Source organism: Papio anubis, chromosome 2, assembly GCF_008728515.1.
Source record: "Papio anubis isolate 15944 chromosome 2, Panubis1.0, whole genome shotgun sequence".
In the NCBI taxonomy this organism is placed as follows: domain Eukaryota; kingdom Metazoa; phylum Chordata; class Mammalia; order Primates; family Cercopithecidae; genus Papio; species Papio anubis.
In genome coordinates, this window is record NC_044977.1 from 161,332,090 (window position 1) to 161,359,760 (window position 27,671).

The following is a 27,671-nucleotide window of genomic DNA, read 5'->3' on the forward strand; positions in this document are numbered from 1 at the left end:
CTTCTCTGCAGCACTGAAATCTTTACACCAACCCTCATACTCTCCCAAGGTTGTTTTGAGGATAAAATAAGATAATCTACTATAGCAGACAATGTCATGCTCTGCTCAGTCCTTTTGGATTTCTTTTTTTTACCATTCTATGCACTGCTTTTTGGAAAACTACCCTCCAGCTAATGAAGCTACTTTTCTCACAATATTTAAAAGCCCAGATCCTTGCTTGACCCAGATTCAGGGTCAAGACAACTTTGAGACATAATGTACACCAAGTTCCCCTGCAGGATCAGGCTAAAACCCTTTACAGAATTTTTGCCTGAAATCATACCCTTCCTTACTTTTCTCTACTGCTCTGTCCTGAATATCCCACATCCTTACTGACCATTGCCCCGGGAGCTCTTCCTTAGCAAATCATGTGTACGCAAATTCTTGTTTCAAGCTCTGCTCCCCAGGAATACAACCAAACAGCCCTGCTCTAGTGGAATGGGTCTGCTCTAAAAGATCTGGGATCAAGTCCCTAGTTCTGCAATCCACTTGAGGTACCTTTGGCCTCAGTTTTTCTCATCTAAAAATGCAAACAATAATACTAATTACGCTATGTTTCTAACAAAGTTGAGATGATCAGTCAGATGAGCAATGTAAATAAGCTTTGAAAACTATGCAGCACCAGACAAATAGTAGCTATTATTGCTATGAATATAAAACCTCTTTGTAAACCTCAAACTGCCGTACAAAAGGAAGATATATAATATACCACACACCTGCTGCATCAATGGGTCAAAAGTTTTAGCGCTTCTTCCAATTAGCATACCCTACACAGAAATACCAAAATAATGAATAAAACATGAAGAGTCTGTCCTCTTGTGGGATTTGATGGAACCCACAAGCATTCTTCTCTTTCTCTACTCAAAGTTGTATGCTTTATTATGGAGTTTAGTAATTAATTTGTAAAGAATTTTCACCATTTTATGCCCTATTACCAATAGAAGCACAAGGTTGATGACAGGTATATCATCATCACAGGTTATGACAGGTAATAACAGGAAATGCTTAAGAGTCCCTCTGGTTGGCCAGGTATAGTGCCAAGCACTTTACTTGCACAATTTTGTTTAATGCTTTTAACAACTCTCTGAGGCAGGTACTATCATCCTAGGGAGAAAATTTACATTCAGAGAGGTAAAGTAACTTGTCTAAGATGACCCTTTCTCTACTTTGTAAGATTTGAACACAGATCTTTATTTTCCCTAAATTAATCATCCTAACCAGTATATTAAACCAACAGACTTGCAGTTAAATTAGTAAACATACTAGGGGAACTACTGCCCCTCTCCCTTCTCGTCCTTCATCCAGGCAACATGGGTAAGTTAACCTAGGAATAATAATGTCATTCTAGAAACAAATGAATCTTCATTCAAAAAAGGAATTATACTACATCAGTATATAGAACCAGCATAAGGCCCACAGGATTTATAAAAAGAGTTGATGAGGCTTTGGTCAGTGATTGAAGAGGAGCATAGGGTTGACTTCATGAAATTTTAATTTTAAAATTAAGACATGCACACATATGAAAAATAAAAAGGATGGGCAGAGGGATGAATAAGAGATCAAGCTTTGAGTTTCATGACTTCCAGATCAGAAATTAAAAAGAAAAAGCCTTTGTACCTCGAGAGACGTGGTCAACACGTGCAGCTGCCTTTGCCAACATATCACAGAGCTCCTGCCGCAGCTTCTGGGCGAGATTGCTCAGACCAGGGAAGTAAGGAACAAAGGAGGTAAAATTCTCCTGAGGACTACTGGCAATTTCCCTGAGCTCTGCCCAAACTGCATCTCTGACGCCAATAGCATAAAGCAGGATGCCTGCCCGCCTCAATGCCTCCGCAGGTCCATGGACATGGTCCTCAACTGGCCCACTGCTAATCACCACGGCGATCTGAGGTACCCCTTGGCTTGCCCGGCTCCCTGATGCTTCCTGGAAGTGGTGGTCTAGAATAAACTTCAGGGCCAGGCCCATCTTCTTGCCCCCAGGCTTAAATTTAAACTGCCGAATGTGTCTCAACACATCAGCTTTGCGGTGGTAGGTGGAAAGCAAGAACTCTGAATGGGGCACATCGCTATACTGGGCCAGACCCACACGGATGGTCTTGCTGCTGACATTGAAACTGTTTACCAGAATGTACAAGAAGTTCCGCACACTGCGTGCATGTTGGGGGTTGATGTTGGCGTCCACCAGAAACACAACATCTCCCAGAGAGGCCTCCCTGCAGACTGGGAAAGAGAATCACTTTCAGATAAAACATCACAAATGACAGTTGCTGGATGGAATCCCATCGCTCCAGACTCCGTGCCTTTACTCCCCACAGATCTGCCTACACAGCATGCAGCCTAGACACACCATCATCTTCCCTGGTCTTCCTATGGCTACCATCTTCCCCTGCTCACCTGTCACTCTCTGTTCCATTCTGATAGACATTTGGCCCTTCAGTTAGATCACCCATCCTGCTTTCCATTCATCCCTTGACCTAAACAAAAGAACCCAATTTTCTACCAGTAGTGGATGCTATTGGTACCCACCTAGATTGCCTTTACTCGTTGGCACACCTATCCCCCAGCTGCTTCAAGTGCTACCTGTGACTTTCTCCAGAGTCCTAACCTTGGCTGAAGGGAGTGACTTCAATTGGAGACACCTGAGAAGTTACACCACTACCACCACCCTGGGCGGCCAATGTCTAATCGACATGGAGATACAAATGCCTGGCCCACTTGCCTTCAGTGAAACAACCCTGCAGTGTTATTTAGACTCCATCACCACCTCTCATGACTCAGGCCAAGGTTTAACTTTACCTATCCTCTTCATCCCCTACTCTAACCCACTTCTCGTACCCCTTTACAGACTTTTTTCCCTAAAGAGTACTTTCTCAAAATAATGCGTTCAAATCCCTGTTCCAAACTCTGCTTCCAGGGAACCTGACCTAAGACATCAACTTTCCAGCTTTGACTTCTGTACTCCCTGGCCACCCATCAGCCCCTTTTAGTTTGATCTTTGGCATTCCTGTAGGTATGGTTCACATTTGTCTTTTGGTTCCCTGAACTCAAGCTGCACTATGCAGCTACTTCTCCCCAACCCCAGCTACAAGCCTGGAAACCACCATCTCAACAGTGGCCAGGTCCACTGGTACCCCACCTGGGCCCATCCTGGCCTCCAGCATGGAAGAGATCAGACACTAAGTGGCTACAGGACTGGAGCAAATCTCTAATCCTCTGTGTCTCAAATAGTGTCTCTCTAGACTAAAGAGTTGACCAGATGCCCTGCTGTCTTCCAACTCAAACTTTGCTTTTCTATGATAAGAAGTACAATGTGGATTAAGTACAGTGCATGTGTAGATAAAAAGAAGAGGTGATTATGATCGATCTATTTGTCAACAATCACTATGATTTCTCCCCACTCCTACACCTCCCGATTTGATTATATATGATGGTGGGAGGAGAACGTAAATTAGTAATGAGAATAAAAACAAAAGCAGAAACCAGCTAAAAATGACATTAGTTCAAAGTAGCTGAAAAGCCAAAAAAAAAAAATGATTTTCCCACATTGGTTAAAAATGTCTTGCACTTGGTTTTGTGTCAGGAGGGCTAAAATACTGAGCTAGGCTGGCCCTGCACTGTCCCTGCAGCCTCATCTCTCTGCTCTCCCCACCTGGCCTCACCCTGCACTGTCCCTGCAGCCTCATCTCTCTGCCCTCCCTACCTGGCCTGGCCCTGCACTGTCTTTGCAGCCTCATCTCTCTCTGCCCTCCCCACCTTGCTATCAATTCCAGGCTCCCTAGTCCAGTGTCTCCAATTTTCCATGTTCCCACTTGCCACTGCACTTTAAAAATATGCTCCCTTTCCTCCAAGTTTCTCTCTCTCTCTCTTATTTATTTCTTTATTTATTTTTGGTAAATTCTCATAGGATCGTGTTCTTTTATCTTTGTTTGTAATGTAATGTTCATGATTGTGCTTATTTAATTAATGGCAATTTCCCCAACTAGACTGTGAGCTCCATGAGAACAGATAATCATGTATTTTGCTTGTTTGTTCACCACATGAGCATCTAGCATAGATACCCAAAAATATTGAGGAAGGAAAGAATAGAGGAAAAGAGAAAAAGGAAAGATACAGCACTTATAAGGGTGGAAATCTTGAACATTAATGAAAACAAATAATGGAATTAAAATTTTAGTGCTAGAAATAATTATGTGAGACTGTATCTGCTAGACATGTGGCAACTGAGCACTTGAAATGTAGCTAGTATAACGGAAACTGAACTTCATATTTTACTGAATTTTGATTTATTTTAATTTAGAGAGTCACATGCAGCTAGTGGCCACTGTATTAGACCACACAAGTATAAAATAAGGAATCCAATTCAGCTATCTCACAGAGAAGGAAAATGAGACCTGCAAAGGCAAAGTAACTCATGTATATCCATTCAAAGAGCCAGAATTAAGACCCAGGTCTCCTCATATCTAGTCCACACCCTGAACTGCCATGAAGATTAAATTAGAAATCCATACTACAGAAAAGCAAAGACCAAGTGAGGGTCTAGGCAGAGAGGGTCTGGGGAGGTTGGTATAATCCAGGGACACTTAATCCACTTGTCACTTCTGGAGTCCTGTGTCTCACCTCTCAGAAGTTTGCATAATGTTGGCCATAAAGCCAAGTGGAAACTGATCATGGGAAAGGTAGACAATCAATGAACTTTATTTAAGCTTTAAGCTTTATTTCCCTTCAACCCTCCAAAGTTCAGTCTTACTGGGAGGAGAGAATTCAATGACTGTTCCAGGGGTGGCTGACTGGCTTGTCCCCTTAACATCTCTTTCAGGGGTGATCAAATGCAAACTACGAAGTGTTCCCCTGATCTTTCAAATCAGAGGAAACCACACAGCTGTAGAATATTTTCCAGGCAAGTAAGTTTCAGTTACATCATATGCAACTTGAGAGATGTACTATACTTTCATAGATTGTCACTTTCTTAACCCCTCCACTAGTTCTTTGTAGTTTTAGAAGGTGTTTGAAACATGAAAAGACTGTCACAGCTTCTGTTCACAAGTGAAGGGAGCCAGAGCCAAAAGGAAAACTGAGAGAGCTTCATGGGGTTTTTTTTTTCCCCAACAAATAACAGCCTGTGTAATTATATTTGAATATTTAAACCTCAATATTGTCTCACTGGGACTTCAGGCTACTCAAACAATCTTCTCCTGATGAGACTTTCATCTTGAAAAGTACCAACAATCTATTAAAATAACTGCAAAAAATTGTAGCTGTGTCACTAGCACTCAGTAAAGCTATCCATCTTGTGATGATAATTACTCCTCGGAACAGCTCTGCCAAAGAGAAAAGACAGAATGCAGAACAGGCTCCTGTTTACAAAAGCGTTTGAGAACCTGGTAATACATTTCAGAATATGGAACTTTTTAATATCTATTTTCTTGTCATTTGGGGTTAAGTACTGAAAAAACAAGTGCCCACCATTGACTATAAGCTTTCAGATTCTCACTAAATTATCCTTCAAGGAATCAGTTTCCTCTTATTAATTACAAAGCTTCTGTAATATTTCCTTTTAAGATGGTCACTACCACTAGATGGTTTTCAGCTTAAAGAAACCCAGGTATTACCAATACTCTGTGACTTGATGAAGCCAAAACCAGTTTCAAGGAGGATGATCCCCCAAAATATCTTCCAAGTCTCCATTCTAGATGTGGACCTAGGGAAAAGAAGAAACCTTGTAATTAAAAAATGTGCCTTCACGCGCTTAAAATGTGTCCATCGCGTTGACTAAAAATTATACCTCATGAAGTTGATTTTTTTTAAAGCATAAGGATGTCTTTCCCCACATCAACATAAGCTTTATCAAAATAAAGAGGGAAATGTTCCCACATTGTTTCAATTGTGCAAGGAAAATGGTCTTGCTGATCCAACTCAGGAAGAATTTTGTAAACACCCAGAGTATACACCTCAGCCTTCACTATTTAAAGTTGTCCAGATGTGGCTATAAAAGGAGAAAGCATACAGGACATGGCATAGAACTTCCATTTCACACACTGCATTCATTTGGTGGGTCATAAACATTTCTGAATGATTTCGTTTGTATATTTATGCAGGAGTGGAATGACCTGGTAAACAGTTGTGGCATGCTAAAATATTCAAGTATCTCAGGAGCACATCTGCCTGCTCAAATAAGCCTGGTCTGAAAATAACTCATACATTCTCAAAAAAAAAAAAAAAAAAAAAAAGCAGAACATCAGACCTCCCTCCCCAAAGCTTAAATCCATTTCCAAAGGGGTCCATGGAAATTGTCTATTCTCAATTCCATTTCTACTTTTTTTACTCTAAGAAAGTCCATCTGTTTGAAAATAAGAACGTAATAATCCCATTGAATGAGAGGTTCCAAGTGGAACAGGGAATACCTCATCTTTATAATCTTGGTCAGCCAACCTCACAGCTGTCTTCTGCAGAATGTATGTGGTTAAAAAGCAAGGACTCTTGGAGATAGACTGCCTGGGTTTGACTCTTTGATCCATTACTTAATAGTGGATCTCAGCCAAATTGCTTCACTTTTCTGTGCCTTGGTTTCCCCATTGGTAAAATAGGGGCAATAATAGCACCTACCTTATAGTGTTATCAGGATTGAGTTCATTATTGTAAAACACTTTACCCATTCCTGACACACAGAAAGCACTCTTTAGGTGTTTGTTAAATAAAGTAAACCTTCTTGGAGCCCCAATATTTTGTAAAAGTTCAAAAGAATTCCTCCATGTCTTTGCTATTGTGAATAGTTAAGGCACATTCTTAAACAAACCAAAGAGTTTAAGCAAGAATCTCTAGCATGTCTAAATCACTTCCTAGTCTTGGGTTCTTTAAATAGAATATTGTGTGGCAGTGATCATCACAACACCCAGGAATAGCAGACACCCAAAAGCTGCGTTTCTCTTTCCAGAAAGTGTTCAGCGCAACCACCCCAACTCCCTAAAAACACATCTCTACTGTTCATGCTCAACTTACTCCTTAAGAGGGATTCAAAAATCTGAGATAACCACATTTATTTTATTCACTTTATTATTTACACCAAGAGAAAATACTGGGAGAAGTCTTGACTTTAAAGGAAGACCACAGGCCTTGATTCTGGTTTGGGCTTGGCTATTTTCTCTGCAGACCTGAGCACGCTGTTTCACCTTTCAGGTTTTATGTGATGAATCTAGAGGGCTTAGCACTGATTTGAGTCAACTACTATACTGAGCACTATATTACAAACATGTCCCTGGGAATTGGTCCAGTGTTTTTCCAGAAAATAGATGTGCTATAATTAGATTTCTCTGTTCCTCAGTTTCTACATAACCTCCCACTAGTGCCTCCTCCCGGAGGTGTATAAGTAATTAAAGGAAAGATACTTTAAGACTTTAGATAGCCGATCCTTGAATAAACTTTTACCCAAGGGTAAAAAAAAAAAAAGCATGAATCTTAAAGAATAGATTGCCCTAGTGAATTAAGAACTGTATGAGGGTAAAGAGCTTGAGAGTCTGAAGGTGTGAAAAATGATCCAAAATAAATTAATGGATCATCGTCATGATCATCATCATCACTGCAACAAAATATTACACTTCCAATTTTGAAACACTTGGATTAATAAAGTTACTGGAAAAATAAAACCTTTAAGTAAAGGTTTTATTATATAAAACCTAAATATAGATATTATGTCTACATTTTCATTTTCCATTATGTCCCAATTATTACTATTCATGCAATTAGTCATAAAAAATAAGTATTTTTAGCTAATTGCAAATAAAGCTCTAGAGCTGTTTAGGAAACTAGTGGGAAACTCAAAATGATAAACATTTATAAATAGTTGTAAACATTTTACAGCTGTGCATGTCTGTGTTATATCAATGAAGAGTTAAGTGTCTATGTATTAAGGATTTAATATCTACATGATATGTACTATTTCATTAAGATGTTTATATCTTAAGCTGCAGAAGAGATTTTGCATTTGAACACATGGGACTCCTTATGGAGGCAAGAAATAAAGTCATTAAATTAAATGGAATTAGATAGGGATAGCACAGAATACTGATTCTGGAAATAACTTTAATAGTTTTGCAATAGAAAGGATTTCTCTCAAAAATATACTGCTCAAGTAGTTAACTAAAACAGTCTATTTTTTAAGCTTCATTTATTCAGTTTAAAAATTACTTCACAACTGCCATAGTAACAATTGACTCAGGAAGAATCATCAGAGATTGCTAAAACCATTGGGTAAAAGTTTATTACATAACAGAATATGAATATATTTTCAAAGTATCTTCTGAAAAACTACCTAGAAATTACAAAGGGCAAAAAGTACCATTACAATGGAGAAACCTGATGGACATGACTTAACCAAGTGATCAATTACATCAATAATAACAGGATAAACCAACATCATCTACCTCCTGATGTTATGCATGAGAAAACTTAACACCACTTATATAGTATTTCTCCTTAAAATCCATGACCTAAATCTGATAATGAGAAAACAATCACATAAACCAAAACTTGAAGACAGTCTAAAAAAACCAGCCTGTGCATCTCAAAAATATTAATGTCATGAAAGACAAAGCAAAGGAATTGATTCAGATTATAGGAGTCGAAAGAGACATGACATATAAAGGCAATTCATAATCCTGATTTGGGGGGAAAATGCTATAAAGGCCATTGAATGAGACAGTAGACAAAATGTTAATATGCGCAGAATATTATATAATAATATTGTATCAAGGTCATGGTGAAACCCGGTTTCTACAAAAAAAAACAAAAAATATTAGCTGAGCATGATGGTGCATGCCTGTAGTCCCAGGCATGAGGTGAGAGAACAGCTTGAGCCCAGGAGGCTGAGGTTGCAGTAGTCGCACCACTGCACTCCAGCCTGAGCAACAGAGTGAGGCCCTATCTCAAAAAAATACATATATATATACTGTATCAATGTTAAATTTAATAAATTTGATTACTGTGTTGTAGTCATGTAAGAGAATGTCCTTCTTATTTAAAAATACACAGTGATGCGTTGTGGAGCAAAGGGCCATACTATCAGCAACTTACTCTCAAATGCTCAGCAAAATTATAATGATTCATAGAGAGAGGAATAAAGCATTGCAATACATTTGCAACTTTTTACTGAATGTTTATTGTTTGCCAGACAAAACTTCAGGCACTAGAAACAACAGACTAAAAGAAACCATTATTTTCCTCAGAGAACTAGTGGAAAGAGAGATGGATAAATTGTAATATTGTGGGATAAGCAAATAATATAGAAAGCTATACAAAGTGCTGAGGAATATGGTGGGTGAGCACCTGTGTTCACCTGGGTGAAGAGTTTACAGAGCAGATGATGCCAGAGTGAAGACTTGAAGGATGAGTAGAAATTTGCAAGTGAGAATGTGAAGAAAGGGAGTTACAGGAAGAAGAACAGTAAGTACATGCAAGGACACTGGAGAGGTACTACACACTCCAAATACAGCCCGCCCACAGATTCAGGAGCTCAGGTTTAGGAGTGCTGGGGATGTGGTTAGGCCTTCGTTCAAGATCGTGACCTATGCTGCCCAAGCTCTTAAGGCTTGATAAGTCTCATGGAGATCTTTGGTTTTCTGAAATGACTGAACTTAAAAGATGGGACAGAAGAGGGGACCTGAGCAGAATTCCTCAGTCTTCACAAATAAACCTTCTTAACTTCATTTAATTAAATTAGCAATGCTTTATATACCAGTCTCCTTCAAGGTTTTTGTTCTTCCTCTGTGGAATGCTCAACTATAAAATATGAAGATTCCATCTCTAACATCCTATGCCAGTGACTCTTAAACTTCAATATTGCATCAGAGTAACCCAGAGGACCTGTTAAAACCCAGTTTGTTGGACCCTACCTCCAGAGTTTCTGATTTAGTAAGTGTAGTGTCAACCCTTAGAATCTGCCTGCTGAGCTGGTCTGAGGAACCATATTTCAAAAACCATTCTTTAGACCAGGCATGGTGGCTCATGACTATTAATCCTAGCACTTTGGGAGACCAAGGCAGGAGGAGTGCCTGAGCCCAGGAACTGGAAACCAGCCTGGGCAAAATAAGAAGACCCTGTCTCTACAAAAAATAATAATAATAAATAAAAAATAGCCTGGTGTGGTAGTGTGTGTCTGTTGTCCCAGCTTCTCAGGAGGCAAAGGTGGGAGAACTGATTGAGTCCAGAAGTCGAGGCTGCAATTAGCCATGATCATGCCACTGCACTCCAGCCTGGATGACAGAGAGGGAAGGGAAGGGGAAGGGAGAGAAAAAGAAAGAGAGAGAGAGGGAGAGAGAGAGAGAAAGAAAGAAGGAAAGAAGGAAAGAAAGAAAGAAAGAAAGAAAGAAAGAAAGAAAGAAAGAAAGAAAGAAAGAAAGAAAGAAAGAAAGAAAGAAAGAAAGGAAGGAAGGAAGGAAGGAAGGAAGGAAGGAAGAGAAAGAAGAGAGAAGGATATTTGACAATCAAATGTAAACAGAATGGTAGTCAAATTATATGAATGTTGGTAAACTAAACAGAGGAAATCCACTTTTAACTTAGAATTGCCCCCATAGCCTCTGTGACTACTCTGAGAAGGAGAGTTATTTTTTATCTGAGTTTTATATCTCTACTATGCCTGTTTAGTCATTAAATCTTTAATGTTTTCTTCTTCCTTTGGCCTTACCGTTGTAAACTAATCTCCAATTTTAAAGTCTCCCAAGGTTTTGTATCAGTGAAATAACTCAAAACATGCATGAGTCCCCATAACGTAAGTCGAGTTCCCCTTTCCATACAGATGGTAAATGCTGGATGCATTTCCAAGTATTTCATGTCTTCCTGATCAATAAGTGTTCAAAGAGTTGCAAACCCCCTTTATCATAGTTTTCATTTTAGGTATTACTCTTTCTCTTCTATCTAACAAATATTCTTTCTTGTTGGGGGAGGTGTGGTTTCTCTGTATCTTTATCCTTATCTCAATTTCTCTCTATCTCTTTGCTATTAATGATGTCTCTTTCAGACTCTTTTTCTCATCTGTCTATTTATACTTCTGTATGGCTTTGTCTCTTTCAGCATATGAATGAAAGATAATAAATGCATTTGCAAAAATAAATAGAAATAAACTAAAAAACACCCACCCATAAAACTGTTTCTGGGAAAAGGAAATTCCTCTTACCTGTCAAAATCTTTCAGGCTGGTCCTTTCAAGTTCTCTTTCTTGTCTTCATTCCTTACACCCACCCATAAAACTATTCCTGGGAAAAGGAAATTCCTCTTACCTGTCAAAATCTTTCAGGCTGGTTCTTTCAATTTCTCTTTCTTGTCTTCATTCCTTAAGAAGCTATTTTCCCTAGAGCACAGGAAGGCTGAAGGGCACAATGACACTTCAGCTTTTCCAGTGTTTAATACTCTCCCGGGACCATGGAAGGAGAGCAAGGGGAGGAGTAAGGGCTGTGTTTATGGCAACTGACACATTGCTCGCACTCATACATGCTTTATTGCCATTAAATAAAAATGGTCATTCACTCTGTAAACACTGGTCTTGAAAATGAATGCAAAAACATAAGAGACAACATTGCCCAAAAGAGTAATAATAAAGTAATATAAATGAAACTACCTTTATTCTATTTTAATTAAAATTCCCAAGAATTCATCATACTTATTCCTATTTCAATGTTTTAGTTTTCATCTAAAGTCTCTAGACTATAAGTTCCCTGAAAGCAGGAACTGGGTGTCATTCATCTTTGTGTCATTCATATTCCCTAGGTATCCCATAGTAAACAGTCTTGCACATATTGAGTCTCAACACACCATATATAATGGATGAATGGATTGATGGATGAATGCATTGATGGATGGAAGAACGAATGAAGAAATAACTTAATGAATTAAACAATGACAAACGTTCCCTGCATTGATAAGCTTTACCTAGGCAGGGAACCTCAAATGTCTGCATAAATATTGGGTACTCTAACCTAGCTCAAGTCAATCAGATTAGAGTTGAGAGTATATATTTATATGCGTGAGTTAGGGTAAGAGTTAAGCTGCTATAACAAGAAACCTAACAATAATATGGCTTAAAGGACAAAGAAGACTGTTTCTTTCTCACATGATTTAGTCAAAAGTAGGTATTCCAGGTCAGCAGAAGGCTTTCTCTCCATATTCATTCAGAGACCCAGGGTAATGCAGACATGCCATATTCAACACATGGCATCTGAGGTTCCTGCAAGTATCACCAGAGTAGCCAGTGGGAAGGGTGAAACAGCTAAACCCAGAGACTTCCTCCTAAACAAGGAAGGCAGAAGTGGCTCACATCACTCCCACTACCATTCCATTAGTCAGAGCTTGGTCACCTAACCATGCCCAGCTGCAAGGAGGGCTTGTGATTTGGTTTCCAGCTGGGCAGCCTATGTTCAGTTCAATTCTATTACCACAGAGGAAGGGGAGAGAGGATGGATTAGGAGTGAGGGGGTCAGCTACCATCACCATCACATTTTGTATACATGTTTATCACCACTATCTCAAAATCTAAGGACGGATACTTGGAATGCAGTGGTGTTTAGTTTCTGGTATAAGCATTCGAGGAAATGGAGTCAAATGAAGTTTCCTGAAATAAACTGTCGCTGAAAGATAGTCTGTCATTAACAGAGTTTAAATTTATGCTTCTCTGGGTATTTCCAGGATTGTTAAATTGACACAGAAAACCTAGAGAGTCTTCTACTCAGAGAATAACTTTCCAAATGATAGACTAGTTCATTCTTTATCAATGTACCCTTAATTTACCTATAATGTAAAGATAACAGGGGCAAAATTTTGTTCTGCTTGGAAATAGGGTTGCTTAGCATATAGCCAAGAAGCAGTGTGTTCTCCAAATGTTCTGATTTCCTCAAAGAAATGTTATCATACATAAAATTATTCAGCAAAAACAGTTAAGCTCAGATATTTAATGCCATGCACTCATTCTTCTGCCCCTTTCTTCTCTTCTCTGACTCTTTCACCCAATAACATTCCCTTCCTCAAGTCTCCCTTTTATTCTTCCAGGGCCATCTGGAGTATCTTGGATACCAAGATGACCTTGGGTTCAAGGTCCTGAACTCTAAGACTGATCCTGGTTAATTGGTAAGGTCCTTATTTCTTCTATTACGTTGGGACTTTCACCACTTTTGTCTACTCTGTCTCCTCTCTTTGTCCCTCAAGACATCTTTCTACTCTTCCTGGTGTGCTGTTCTCTCACAGGGGAGAAGCTAGCTGGTCCAGTTTAGGTCTCCCCCAAAGCCGATCCTGAGACAAGAACTTGCTTGTAGGTGATTTATTTGGAAAGTGATCCAAGGAAGCAAGAGAGGAATAGGTAAAGTAAGACCTGAAGAAAGAAAAGCCAAAAAAGTGTGCTTTCATGAGTGTATTACCTCTGTAAACAACTGGGATTCAATACCATTGGGAACCTCGGAGAAACTCTGTAGAAGGACCCTCAGAACTGTCCCCATGAGAGACAGTTGACATCCCTCAGTGGTTGAGGGTTGCCTTTGGGGCCGAGGAAGGGGGTAAACCCCAGCACATTCCAGCTGCCCAGGAAGGAGACTAAGCAGGCTCCCTTCTCCATGGGAAAACCCCTCAGGCTGAGACGCTGAAGCCTGGACACTCGCCGTGGGAGGCAGAGCGCATGCTCAGGAGCTGCCCTCAGGAGGTGAGCTCAGAGACACACTGTAGGGACCTGGACCAACAGAACCGGCCGCACTTGCCAACTTCCTCAAAACGATGTCTCCACACCCCAAGACCTCACTCAGCCCCTGACTATGTTCTCCAGGAGTGGGACCAAATTCCTCAGATTGGAGTCCACAACTCCATCCTCTTTGTTCTTGCAAACATTTAAATCAAAACCCACTACTGCCCTCATCAGGGTTTACTGGGTTTGTTTCCCTCTTTGAAGTTTCCCTTACTAGATTATGAGCTGCTGAAAGGTAGAAAAGATATCTTCTTTATAATCATGGGCACATAGTAGGATCTCAACAAGTATTCGCAGGGTGAATCCGTGAGCAAATAACTTCAATCATATGTTTAAACTCAAAAATGACCTTCTTGCCCGGGCATGGTGGCTCATGCCTGTAATCGCAGCACTTTGGGAGGCCAAGGCGGGTGGATTAATTGAGGTCAGGAGTTCAAGGCCAGCTTGGCCAACATGGTGAATCCCCGTCTCTACTAAAAATACAAAAATTATCTGGGTGTAGTGGCACGCATCTGTAATCCCAGCTTCTCGGGAGGCTGAGAAAGGAGAATCACTTGAACCCGGCAGGTGGAGGTTGCAGTGAGCCATGATTTTACCACTGCACTCCAGCCTGGGCTACAGAGCAGGACTCTATCTCAAAAAAAAAAAAAAAAAAAAAAAAAAAAACCTTCTCCAGCTTTCCCTTGTAACTGACATTGACATCACATTTCCACCTTAAATTACTTCTTGATGTTAGACTACAAAAGCTCACTGTTATTTCAAGAGAGACCCTGATCAAGAGCATATCTGACAGTTGTAGAGGGAAAAGAATTTCCTTTGTGAAGCTGTGAAAAAAAAAAAACAACTGCTTTTGTTAATTAACAAAAAGACATGAGAAAACTTGTTTTCTAAAATCATAGACCGTCAGAAACTTTACTGTTTGAAATCACATTTAATGAGAATGAAACACCTCACTCTTGCCTGGAGGAGCTAAATCATTTTAACACAGAAAAACAGCCTGAATTTCCAGATGCAGAGCTACAGACAGAGGTTTTGCACACAACACTCCACATTTGTCTTAACTTTGTAGTTTCTGATGAAACAGGACACTTTCATCTCAGCCCAGGCTAGATGTCAAGCCTTTTATACGCTGCTCTGCTTAGCTTTGAGCTGGCACACACTGCTTTGCTTAAATTTACCTAAACCCCGCCCCTCCCACAAATACAATAACAAGCCTGTGTCTTCCTTTGTCAAGTGAGATGCCTGCTGGTTTCTCTGACATGTGGTCTCCCTTGATCGCAAGTTAACCTAACATTGTTGAATGGCAGATATGCCCTTGGTAGTCTTCGTCAGATGGACTTTGTCACATCTAGTCAATTTGTTCATAACACAGATAAATCTATTGAAGTTGCTAGTCATTGCCATGAAAAGCACTTAGAGATAGACCCTGAGAAAGCTGGGCAGGTAAACTTCAAGCAGGAGCTAAGCCAGAATTTTTTAAGACCGAGAGGCTTTAAGAGTATGGTAGACTTTTGAAAAGAGCAAATGTATGTGGTGGACCTGAACCTAGAGTATAGGAAAGACAGCAACAGTGAAACAGTCATTTATTCTTTGTATGCTTTAAATGGTAACTACTCAGCTTATGGGAAAATTCCATCCTCAGTTCCAGTGGGAGTTGCCAACCTCAGATATCAGTTCACATACCACAATTGACCCAGGAATCAAGAATCACAGTTGACCCAATACTGGCCAATCAGAGTTCTTCCTTAGGTTTTTTTCCTAACATCTCTAGTTATGAAGCTTTACAGATGTGTGCAGAAGTTTCCTGTTCAGCTTCGTGGGGCAGCCAGCCTGACCCCAAAACACTGAGGAAGGCAGAGATGAAATCCTGAGAACATTCAAGTAACTGTATCCTGCCCTTTCCACATGTTGGTAGATTTTTAAATTTTGTTTTGTGTTGTTTTGTTTTTGGTTTTGGAGTGTTGTCATTGTTGTTTATGAGAATCAATACGTTACCTTATTTGCTTAAACTAGCTCAATTTGAATTTTGGTCACTTGTAATCCAGGATCATCACTATGCATAGACACAATTTAAAACTTTCTACAGGGTTCCATATTGAATGGAACTCTTACTTGAGTTTTATTCCATCTCTGCAGATGCAAACCTACACTTCTTTTTGTCAGACAATGAGCACCATATAATTCAGCTGCATTTTCTATTTTCTTTTGCTACCAGGAATCCTAGAGCCAACTACAACACCCAGTTGCTTCAAATGTCTGTATATTCACAGAACTTATTCCTGGGAGGGAACTTATAAATTATCTAGTCAAACCCCTTATTTTTAAGAGAAAACTGATGTCCAAAATAGTGACATGATTTGCCCAAAGGAAACATAAGCAATTAACAGTCATTTTCTTGGGTAACTGACCAAGAAAATCACTACTCACTTTGCTCTTTTTATATTCTCTCAGCTCTTTTATCTGAAAACTGCCTCAAATAAAAGGGTTTCCATTTTCGTCTTCAATGATGGGAGGGCAGTGGGTAGAAAATGAAGGTCTGACCTCAGGAAAGAGGGGCAGAGATAATGAGATTTAACCAAGAAACTAACACTATCCAGACCCTACCAAAGCCTGGAAGTTTATACAAGAAATAAAGTTCACAGTGACTTCCAAAAGGGAAGAGATTATTGAGGACCCAGGGAGTTTTAAGGCTGGAAAGAGAAGACTTGGTGCTAAACTCAAGAATTCCTAAGACTTGGTTACTGTTCTAGTGATCTAAAACAAAGTTCTGTGTTTCATTTGTGCCTAATAGAATGAATCCAGCAATGCTAATCACAAATTTGTAACATCATGTATTCAATAAGAACTGTGTAAAAACCGGGCTGTGGCAGAATTTAAGATGTAAACCACCTCTCACAAATACTCCATGGGTGAAAAATGGCAAAAGGAGAAATGATGCAATAAACGTAGTCTGTGATTCAGAGCACCTCTTTGAGAGATAAGATACTAGCAGCCATGAAGAAGAAGGATAATTGTCAACTCCATGAGCCAATATGAGACCCCACCCAGGACATGCTTATTAGTGAATAAAATTCTGTTGGTAATATCAGACTGGTCACTCTCTCAAATTCCTCTTGATCCAGAAGCTGAAAGAGATACATAGGACCATACAGTCTTATTCCCCAACCTCACCCCCTGAAATCACAGAGACATAAAGTCCTTCCTCATTTTAGATCAGAGGGGAAGGCATCAAGGACGTTGAAACCATTCTTCTCCATCCCTACACCCCAAAACTGGATCCCTGGAAAAATGAAGAGCCCCACTTATCACCAACAAATACTAGCTAAGTATTCGCAGTGTAAGAGGCACTTCACTGGCCTCTGGGAATTCAAGATCCAAAAGCTATGTTCACTGGAGAGACAAGGTTTCCACACCCATGACAAAGAGCAGAACAAGAAAGGATTGAGAAACAAAACATAAATGACAATAATAAAAGATAGCTAACTTTATACAGTCAAAGCCTGGGCTTTTAAATGGTCATTCATATGATATCATTATTTTCAAAACCATACCCAGAACGTTCAGTAATTCTGTTACACAATTTCATCAGAAAACAGGTCCAAACCCAGTGTGGGAAAAGATAATTTCCTGTGTGTCTTCAAACCCATTGTGGGGAGAAGATAATTTGCTGTATGTCATTATCTGCTAAATTTAGTAGTTCATGTTTACTTAGATAGAACTTGTGCAAGGATGAATACTCCTCTCTCCAAAAAATGCTCAATTTTTATACAATGATTAGTTAATTACAACAAAATCAAGAGGTCGTTGTCAGGAGATTAATGATCTCAAGGTCAGCCATAAAGTCAACCTCCAATGACAAACATAGTTTACAACTTAAAATAATAAATGCTTCTTCTATAATAAATATTCTAACAATGTAATTCCTTATAACAAACTATCTCAAGGTTATTAGTCAATGATCTTTCAGAGGTTTATATTAAGTAAACTTTTGACTACCACAAGAAGTTGCCTTTTAATAAAACTGACTTAACCCAAAAATCAACTTTATTAGACAAGATCCAGGTTAAAAATAATTTTAACCCATTTTTTTCCCACTAGTGTGTAAATACTTTCCAATCGTCCTAATCTATGTAAAGCAGTGTATTGCCTTCTCAAAAGCACTGGCATTGACAAAGTGCCACCTTTTCAAATTTACTGCTATGGAAATCAACTTTCATTTTAATCAAGGTTAATTCAAAGAATTTATGACTCATTATTTAATTCCTACACAAGAGGAACAGAGCATCAGTGAAATTTTCCCATTTCATGGATACGATGTGGTGGGTAAATTCTTTGAAACACTTCTCCAGAAACAATATGGTATGTGGGCTTTAGCTTTCATCTGTGTCCTAGGAGAAGTGGATTGCCTTAATCTGAAAAGTCAAGCAGCATTTAATCAAAAGGCCACACAGTAGATATGGCTACAACCAGTGCTACAGCTATCTTTATCTCCAACATTTTTTTAATTAGCCTAATGGCCATTGGAAATTGATTTTCTTTAGTGAAATCTATGACATTCTAGATATGTGGATTTGCTAGATATATTAGAGAAACTCTCTATCATTGCACAAACAGGATATAAGTACTTGGCCAGCCCAGTGTACTTTAGAAATATTGCCTAAGACTTGATTCTCCAAGGTTCTGTGTCCATCCCCTGATTTGGAAGGATTCTTGGTCCCTTCGCTTTATCCAGATGGTGATCCAAATCTTATCCCTAGAACATTGTCTCATTGCCTTCTATCAAGTCTTTATTTCATGCAGGCAGGGAACTATCGGATCTCCTATAAGACAAAGAACTAACACTTTCTTGATCTTGCTGAACAGGTGATCTATAAACTAACTCTAATTCTAATCCTACTCTGCCTGTTTGTGACTGCTTAAATGTAAGTATCTGGTTAAATTCAATCTGAGACTTGCTTTATTGTAACACGATAGCAAAATTGTGAGCTAACAGACCTGTAGCTCCCTCTTTTAACTATTGGACACTATAGATACTAACCAAAAACTAAAATAAAATAAAAATAAAGAGCCTAATAATTGTGAACAACCACATCAATTTAAGTTAAGCTGTAATACTGAATTATATATCTTTATTTTATTGAGTGTTTCTCCCTGCTTATAAAATCCTGTTATAGCAGGAATTTAAACAGCTTATAATAAGACAGCACAATAATAGCCCAAATAATAAACCCAAAACAGAAAGAGAGACCAAGCAACAAGAAAGGAGGAAAAATAAAAAACTGTTGGCTAAGGAAAGAAATAGCAATTAAGCATAGAACTTAGTTTTGAACGAAAATAAAGAGTCTAATAATTGTGAACAACTACATCAACTTAGGTCAGATTGCAATATCAAGTCATCGGTCTTTATTTTCTTGATTGTTTTTCCCCACTTAGTTATAAGAGGAATTCAAATTGCTTAAAGTAAGAAGGTACAATAATACCTCAAATAATGAACTCAAAACAAAAAGGGAGAGACCAAATAACAAAAAAGCAAGAAAGGGGGAAAATAACAACCAAGACAGAAACACAAGTTATGTAGTTGGTCCAGAATGATGCCTAAAACAACCCCGGTCCACCCAGGTATGGCCATTTCCAGACAGAACGAGACTGAACAGTCTGAACTGCTCACCTCAGCCTTTCTAGAGTAACACTTCTCAGTCTGTTGCTAGTCAATTTGACGCTTGTCCCCCTGACTGGTTTCCTGTTTATTGCCTCAGTGATAAGCTTGCATGTGTGTCCCCTCCAAATCTCATATTGAAATGTGATCCCCAATGTTGCAAGTGGGACCTAGTGAGAGGTGTTTGGGTCATGGGGGCAGATTCTTCATGAGTGGCTTGGTGCCCTCCTCAGAGTAATGGGTGAGTTTTCGCTCTGAGTTCATTCAAGAGCTCGTTGTTTAAGAGTGTGCATAGGGGCCAGGCACAGTGATTCGTGCCTGTAATCCTAGCACTTGGGGAGGCCAAGGCAGGTGGATCACTTGAGCCCAAGAGTCTGAGACCAGCCTGGCCAACATGGCAAAAACCTGTCTCTACAAAAAATACGAAAATTAGCCAGGCATGGTGGTTGATGCCTGTCGTTCCAGCTACTTGGGAGGCTGAGGCAGGAGGATTACTGGATCCTGGGAGGCAGAGGTTGCAGTGAGCCAAGATCGGGCCACTATACTCCAGCCTGGATAACAGTCTCAAATCAAAAAAAAAAAAAAAAGGAAGAAGAAGCAGAAAAAGAAGAAGAGTGTGGCAACTCTCCCTAGCTCTCTCTTGCTTCCTCTCTCGCCACTCACTGTGTGGGCTCTCCCTTTGCCCTCCACAGTGAGTGTAGACTTTCTGAAACCCTTACCAGAAGCTGGGCAGATGTTGGTGCCATGCATGTACAGCTGTAGAACTGTGAGCCAAAGTAATCCTCCTTTCTTTATAAATTATCCAGCTTCAGGTAGTTCTTTATAGCAATGGGAAAAATTCACTAAGCTTACTCCTCAGACCTAAAAACACTTGGTATGCATTCTGAAACATAATGTCCAGGTTATTCACACAAATAGATAAGCACATGGGAAAGTTTTACTCCACTCATTAATGAAGGAACTAGCAGAAAGACAAAGCCAGTTCCATGAGGATGAAAGAAACCTGGTTTATATAGTCAGTGGGAAAAGCATGCTGAAATAAGAGTTACAAGTCAGGTACAATACTAATTAATTTCCTACAAGGCAACAAAATGAGAATCTTTGGGATTATCTTCTCTGCTGGACAAAAAAAAAAAAATCCCTTTTCAATTTAATGCAACTTAATCTTTAACTTTTCAGAGCTGTAAAACAAATGGGCGCGAATTAATTCTGAGTACTCAGTCAAAGAAAATTACATTCTGTAAGAGTCAGAATACCCTGAGGCAGGCTTATTAGAAAGTGCTCTAGCATGGTATTAAAATGTCAGGTAATGATCTTTTTGCTTCATTCCCAAGTTTTAGATAATTTTCCTAAACCGTTTCTATTTTTTAACTTCAGTCACATGACCCACTTTGCCTCTGACACCACCACTATGGGTAAAACCCCAGAAACATCTTCCCACAAACACGCATTGCAACTGGGACATATCCATGAGGTTTTCTCTGGCCATCCTGATGAACTCTCTCTTTGATGGCCTAGCTTTCTTTGATGAATAGTAGGATACCAGTTCATGGATGAAGGAGAAATGTTTGGATTCTGCAGACCAAAGGATAGCAAACCTTAGTATGCATAAAATCCTCTGGAGAATTCTGATTCCTTAAACTTGGAGTGGGATTCTGTCTGCAGAGTGCCTTCAAAACTCAGCTGTTCCAGCTGGTGCCAACCTGTGAACTTTCCACCTTGTGCCAGAATCTGCTATTCCCCAAACCACTTCCCAGTTTTCTTTCAGTAATCTTTCTGAAGGAGCCAGGACAATGGGGCCTGCTGTTTAGTTCATTTCTTTATTATTTTCAGCCTTTAAAATACATTTTCCGGCCAGGCGCGGTGGCTCACTCCTGTAATCCCAGTACTTTGGGAGGCCAAGGTGGGCGGATCACGAGATCAGGAGATTGAGACCATCCTGGCTAACATGGTGAAACCCCGTCTCTACTAAAAATGCAAAAAATTAGCCAGGCGTGGTGGTGGGCGCCTGTAGTCCCAGTTACTTGGGAGGCTAAGGCAGGAGAATGGCGTGAATCCGGAAGGCAGAGCTTGCAGTGAGCCGAGATCACACCACTGCACTCCGGCCTGGGCGACAGAGCGCGACTCCGTCTCAAAAAATAAATAAATAAATAAATAAATAAATAAATAAATAAATAAATAAAAAATATATATACACACACACACACACACACATTTATTTATTTATTTTTGTTTTCCATCTCTTGCAATGAATTTGTTTCCCTTTTACTTTTTGCTTCATTTTGTTTAAATATTCAGGTATTTAGCTCCCCTTTTATATTATTTTTAAATTTTTTATTACGTGTTTTAGGGTGTTCCTCCAGAAGCAAAGAGCAAAATTTTACTGTTGTGATGTACTGATTCTAACTAATTGTAATTTTTCATTTCATGCATTTAATAATTGTCTCTTCATTTTAAGACTTTTAGTAAAAATGTCGTTTTTAAAGAAAAAAAATCACCCCCAAGTGATTCTAGGTCTTGTCTTTTTTACTTTCTAGCCCATAAATTCCCCAACTTCCGCTTCCTTTCACTACTGATTCATTTCACATGTGGGTTCATGAGAATTGGCAATAGGATAATGGATTTATAAACACATACATGACATGAGTATGTTCTTCCCCAACCCCACCCTGCTAGGAGGGCTCAACACTAAGATGCCTTTACCTCCCTTCCAGTTAACTCCAGGAACTAAGTAGGAATCCTTCGTTTTGGCACAACAGAGGAGGATGCAGTTGGGGGTTCACAGGAAGAGGCAACAAAGCCTGATACCTGGGGCTGGGAAGGGAGATGGAAATGTCCTGAGACTCTACCCCTGCAGTGGGGTTTGGGGTCTACATATGGCACACAGTCAAGGCCCTACATGCCCACTGAGTCCCCAGTGGATTGAGGGGCCTGGGGAGGGTGAGTCTGTCGCACAATGCAGCTGCAGAGAGGGCATGCTTCTCTGGAGGGCTGGGAGCCAGCGGCAAGAAACAGCTCTGAGAGTGGCCACCATTATGGAACCAGGAAGCCACAGCCCAGGTGGGAACATCTTGGACTCAGAACCACCTCCTTGAACCAAGCTGAAAATTCTTATTTGACCCTGTGGAGATGAGGAAAGAACCTCAAAAATGCCTAGGGTTGAATACCCTACTGCCAGGTAGGGGAAATCTTAAAAGAAGTCATCACATGGAGAGAAAAAATTTACAGAGAGGAAATTTAAAATATATATCATTGACAGCAGGGACTCTGGGGCTAGATAGCTCTGGGATGAAATCCTGGATTATTAGCTGTGTGACCTTGGGCTAGTTACTTGATCTAACTATACCTCAGTTTTCTCATCTCTAAAATGAGAATAGTGATAGTCCTGATCTCAGAAGATTGCTGTGAAGTTTGAATAACTTAACCTCAGCAAAGCATTAAAATCAGCCCTGGCACATATCAACTGCTACATAGGTTTTTGCTAATGTTATCATTCTAAAACCCAAATGATGATATAGGCTGGATGTGGTGACTAACATCCTGTAATCCTAGCACTTTGGGAAGCCAAGGCAGGAAGATTGCTTGAACTTAGGAGTTCGAGACTAGCCTGGATAACATGGCAATACCCTGTCCCTAAAATTTAAAAAAAAAAAAAAAAGAAGAAGAAAAGAAAAGAAAATTAATGCTGACATAGTTTGGATATTTATCCCACCCAGATACCATGTCAAATTGTAATCCCCCATGTTGGAGGTAGGGTCTGGTGAGAGGAGATTGGATCGTGGGAGTGGGTTTCTCCTGAATGGTTTAGCACCATCCCCTAGATGCTACCCTCCAGACAGTGATGAGTTCTCTCAAGATCCAGTTGTTTAAAAGCGTGTGGCGCCTCCCTCCACCTTGCTACTGCTTTCGCCATGTGATGTGCTTGCTCCTCTTTGGCCTTCCACCATGGCTGTAAACTTCCTGAAGCCTCCCCAGAAGCCGAGCAGACATCGGCACATGCTTCCTAGAAAGCCTGCAGAACCCTGAGCCAATTAAACCTCTTTTCCTTATAAATTACCCAACATCCGGTATTTCTTTACAGCCATGCAAGAATGGCCTAATACAAAAACTCAGCGGTAAAAGTCACAGCTGCTACATTTACAGGGTTCACCAATGAACGACTTCCTCAAGAACAATTTTACCCATCAGCAAAGGCATTTTACTTCCTGTTTCTGAATTTGTTCTTTGAAAGAATGTTGAGATCCTAAGATTAAAGCTTGTTTCTGTAAAGTTACTGTGGGGTCAGTGGTAGAGGTTGGGGTTGGCAGAGGGATTTAGACCAGGTATGCCGCGTCCTAGGAACTTAAGAACTGAGAAATGAAATAAGAATATGATGATATGCAATCATATATAATAAATATATGTCCCACTGTCTCTGTCATCATTGTATTGATGATTCATTTATTTATTTAAAGTACCTGTGCAGTTTAATTCATTTTTTAACATTTTATATTGTGCAAAAAAATACGTGTTCCAGGGTATTAATAGAAAATGTAAAAAATTCAGAGAAGCCTGAAGGAGGTTGGGCACAGTGGCTCACACCTGTAATCCCAGCACTTTGGGAGGTCGAGGCAGGTGGATCACCTGAGGTCAGGAGTTCAAGACCAGCCTGACCAGCATGGTGAAACCCCGTCTCTACCAAAAATACAAAGAAAAATGCCAGGCGTGACGGTGCGTGCCTGTAGTCCCAGCTACTCGGGAGGCTGATGGAGGAGAATTGCTTGAACTTGGGAGGCAGAGGCTGCAGTGAACCAAGATGAGGTCACTGTACTCTGGGGGACAGAGTGAGACTCTGTCTTAAAAAAGAGAGAGAGAAAGAGAGAGAGAAGCCTGAAGGAGAAAGAAATACCAACCACAATCCCACCACCTGGAAATAACCTCCAAAGTCCTTTTGTTTTGTTTTGCTTTGTTTTTTTTTTTTTGAGATGGAGTCTCGCTCTGTTGCCCAGGCTGGAGTGCAGTGGTGCAATCTTGGCTCACTGCAAGCTCTGCGTCCTGGGTCCACACCATTCTCCTGCCTCAGCCTCCCAAGTAGCTGGGACTACAGGTAGGCCACTATGCCCAGCTAATTTTTTGTATTTTTAGTAGAGACGGGGTTTCACCATGTCAGCCAGGATGGTCTTGATCTCCTGACCTCATGATCCACCCACCTCAGCCTCCCAAAGTGCTGGGATTACAGGTGTGAGCCACCGTGCCCAGCCCAAAGTCCATTTTTACAAAGGAAGTATTCCTTCCTTTGCTCTTTGAAGACTGTTTTCCTTCTACTGTGTTCAAGAGTGGTGTGAGATAGGCGGGTGCTGCTGAGAGAAAGATAAAGGACTCCTGCCCAGTGGGCAGAGATGAAGAGATGAGATGGCCACATGACCTGTCAGTAGCTGAGCTTATCTCTCTGATCTACATTGTGTGGGCCACAGACAGCATTTTCTGGACATGTCTTTGCTAAATCTGAAGGATAAAGATTGAATTTCCAACGAATTTTAGCCTCTGGCCCAGGTTTCTGAACATAAAAACTGGAGATAGAGATATCAGGCCCTCTGCAAAGCTCATTCAAAACCTGGAATGGATGAGCTGATCACCAGAAGAAAGGAAAAAACACTCTTGAGTTTCCCTATCCAATTAGAGTTTGGATCAGAATTCAGACTTCTGGGCACAGTTACAGCCCAAGAACATGGATCCAGGTCACCCTCCATTGGCCCAGATGTGCACCCTTGAGGCTGCATCCTTTCTAAGAAGTAACTTTTTTTCTAATTGGGAAAAAGATGAGTGTCTTAATTGAAGCCATATCTTAGACACAGGGAGTTGGAGGCAGGTAATTTATTTGGAAGATGATCCCAGGAAGCAGGAGTGAGGGTGTGTGGAATGTGAGACAAGAGGGAAAAAAGGCTAACTCGAGGCTGTGTTATGGAGATTATTGCTGCTGTAAGCAAGCAGGGCTTGATCCTATGATGACCTCCAGAGTATACAAATGCCTCCTAGGACTGTCCATCTAAAAGACTGGAGGCTAGGATCTTTACTGCAGCTTCCTGTTCCTGTTCATTGAGGGTGGTTCCTAAGGCTATCAACTTCAGGCCAAGCTTACAAGAAAGCCCAGTGGACTCCCTGAGCATTAGAGAAAGCCCTGGATTATAAAGAGGGAAGACATAGGGGACATACTTGTAAACCAAAAGTAAAACTGTAAGCCTCCAACCAGGCACAATAGCTCATGTCTGTAATCCCAGCACTTTGGTAGGCCAAGGCAGGCAGATCACTTGAGGTCAGGAGTTCAAGACCAGCCTGGCCAACATGGAAAAAACCTGTCTCTACTAAAAATACAAAAAGTAGCCGGGTGTGTTGGCTTACACCTGTAGTCCCAGTTATTCTAGAGGCTGAGTCAGGAGAATTCTTCGAACCTAGGAGGCAGAGGTTGCAGTGAGCCCAGATTACACTACTGCACTCCAGCCTGGGTGACAAAGTGAGATTCAAAAAAAAAAAAATGTAAGCCCCTCAGCCACCTGAATGGATCCCTCCTCTTGGTCAAGGGCATTCCAAAGTTAACCTGAAACACTAGTTCAGGCTATGATGAGAAATAGGGGTCAGATATGCCTTATTATACCCTCCTCCTTTGGAATTCAGGCACAGCTGACTAGAATTAACATTAAAACAGAGACCTTAAGATTGATAGAACACACTCCTTAATTCTGATAAGAAACATTTACAATCTATTCTCTCTTAAGCCTGCTACATGAAGGCTTCAACTGCATAATAAGAGCCTTGGTGTCCACAGCCCCTTCTCTTAGCCCAGACACTCCATTTGATGGATTCCAGGTCTTGAGATAAACTCTTTCAATCAATTACCAATCAGAAAATCTTTGACTCTATCTATGACCTGGAAGCTCCCCCATCCAGCCTGCCCTGCTTCACATTGTCCCACCTTTCCGGACCGAACCAATGTATATCTTACATGTACTGATTAATGTCTTATGTCTCCCTATAATGTATAAAATCAAGCTGTAGCCTGACTGCCTTGGGCATATGTTCTCAGGACCTCCTGAGGCTGTCATAGGCATGTCCTTAACTTTGGCAAAATAAACTTCTAAATTGATTAAGACTTGTCTCGGATACTTTTTGGTTTACACTCTTAAAGTGACAAGGTGTCAGGGTGGAGGGTTCTGGGCCCTTTCAGGGCTCTCCATGGCAGCTGCAGCTGAAGGTGGGGAGGGGCTGAGGGGATGTGATATGGGGCACCAACCATGCCTGCTTTGGGCTGACTGCAGCCCTGTCCTGTTCTGAAGTTTCTGACCCCAGCTTCAGGCCCATTTCACATATAAGGCAATCAGGTCCAGAGAATTTGAAAGGTTTGCCAATTTTGTACCACCAGGAAGTGAGATAAAAGACTAAACCTGTATCTTCTGCTGCCTGGCACAGTACAGCGAACCTTTGGCTCCAAGCCCTACTCATGACAGGAGTACACCAAGATCATCCCCTCTTTTTCCTATAAAAACTTCTACTTTCTTGACAGCCTGGGGCAGCCTGACACTTCCACTGTGGATCCCTGGTGCTGCTGAGAGGCAGTGTGTGCAGTCTGGGTTAAGCACCTGAGCGCTAGTTCCTGGCTTCTTCACTGCCTAGACATGGGACCTTGGGCTAGTCTTTCTGTCTCAAGTTCTTCAACTATAAAATGAGGTAATCATAGTACCTAATTCATAGCACTGATTGAGGATTAAATGAGTCAATGCTTGTAAAGCACTTAAAACGCTGTCCTGTATTTCTAAAGCACTCAACAAATTCATTCAGTTCCCATTCAACACATATTTATTGAGCACCTACTTTATAACAGGCATTATTCTAAGTTCTCGAGATGCAGCAAATGAACAGACAAAGCCCTTTCTCATTCCTTTCTTAGACCAGTGTTTCTCCAACTTGAGCGTTCATCAGAATTACCTCAAGGGCTTATTAAAACACAGGTTAATAAGTCCTGCCTCCAGGGCTGAGCTTCTGATTCCATAGGTATGTGAGACTGAGAATTTGCATTTCTTACAAGTTTCCAGGCAATGCTGATGTTGCTGGCCCAGCTACGACACTTCAAGAATCGTTGTATAGATTTAGTTTCCAGAGTGGGGAAAGCAAAAATAAGCAAATATAGCACTTGTCAGATTAGCAATTAGAAAAAAGGAGGGTGTGGGTTACTGCTTCTATAGGGATAAGGGAAGATTTCTCTGACAAGGTAGCATTTGAGGGGAGGCCAAAA

The 27,671-nt window shown here is 40.5% G+C and overlaps 1 protein-coding gene across 1 annotated transcript in view; it reads right to left on the minus strand.

Moving 5' to 3' along the window:
- The window catches only part of LOC101014591 (collagen alpha-4(VI) chain-like), a 104,960-nt gene extending 97,240 nt beyond the window's left edge, over positions 1–7,720 (minus strand). The window contains 2 exon segments of the mRNA XM_031663762.1: positions 1,657–2,259; positions 5,649–7,720. Coding sequence (XP_031519622.1) covers positions 1,657–2,259; positions 5,649–5,724 — 679 coding nt within the window. The 5' untranslated portion in view covers positions 5,725–7,720.
- Between the last annotated feature and the right edge of the window lie 19,951 nt (positions 7,721–27,671).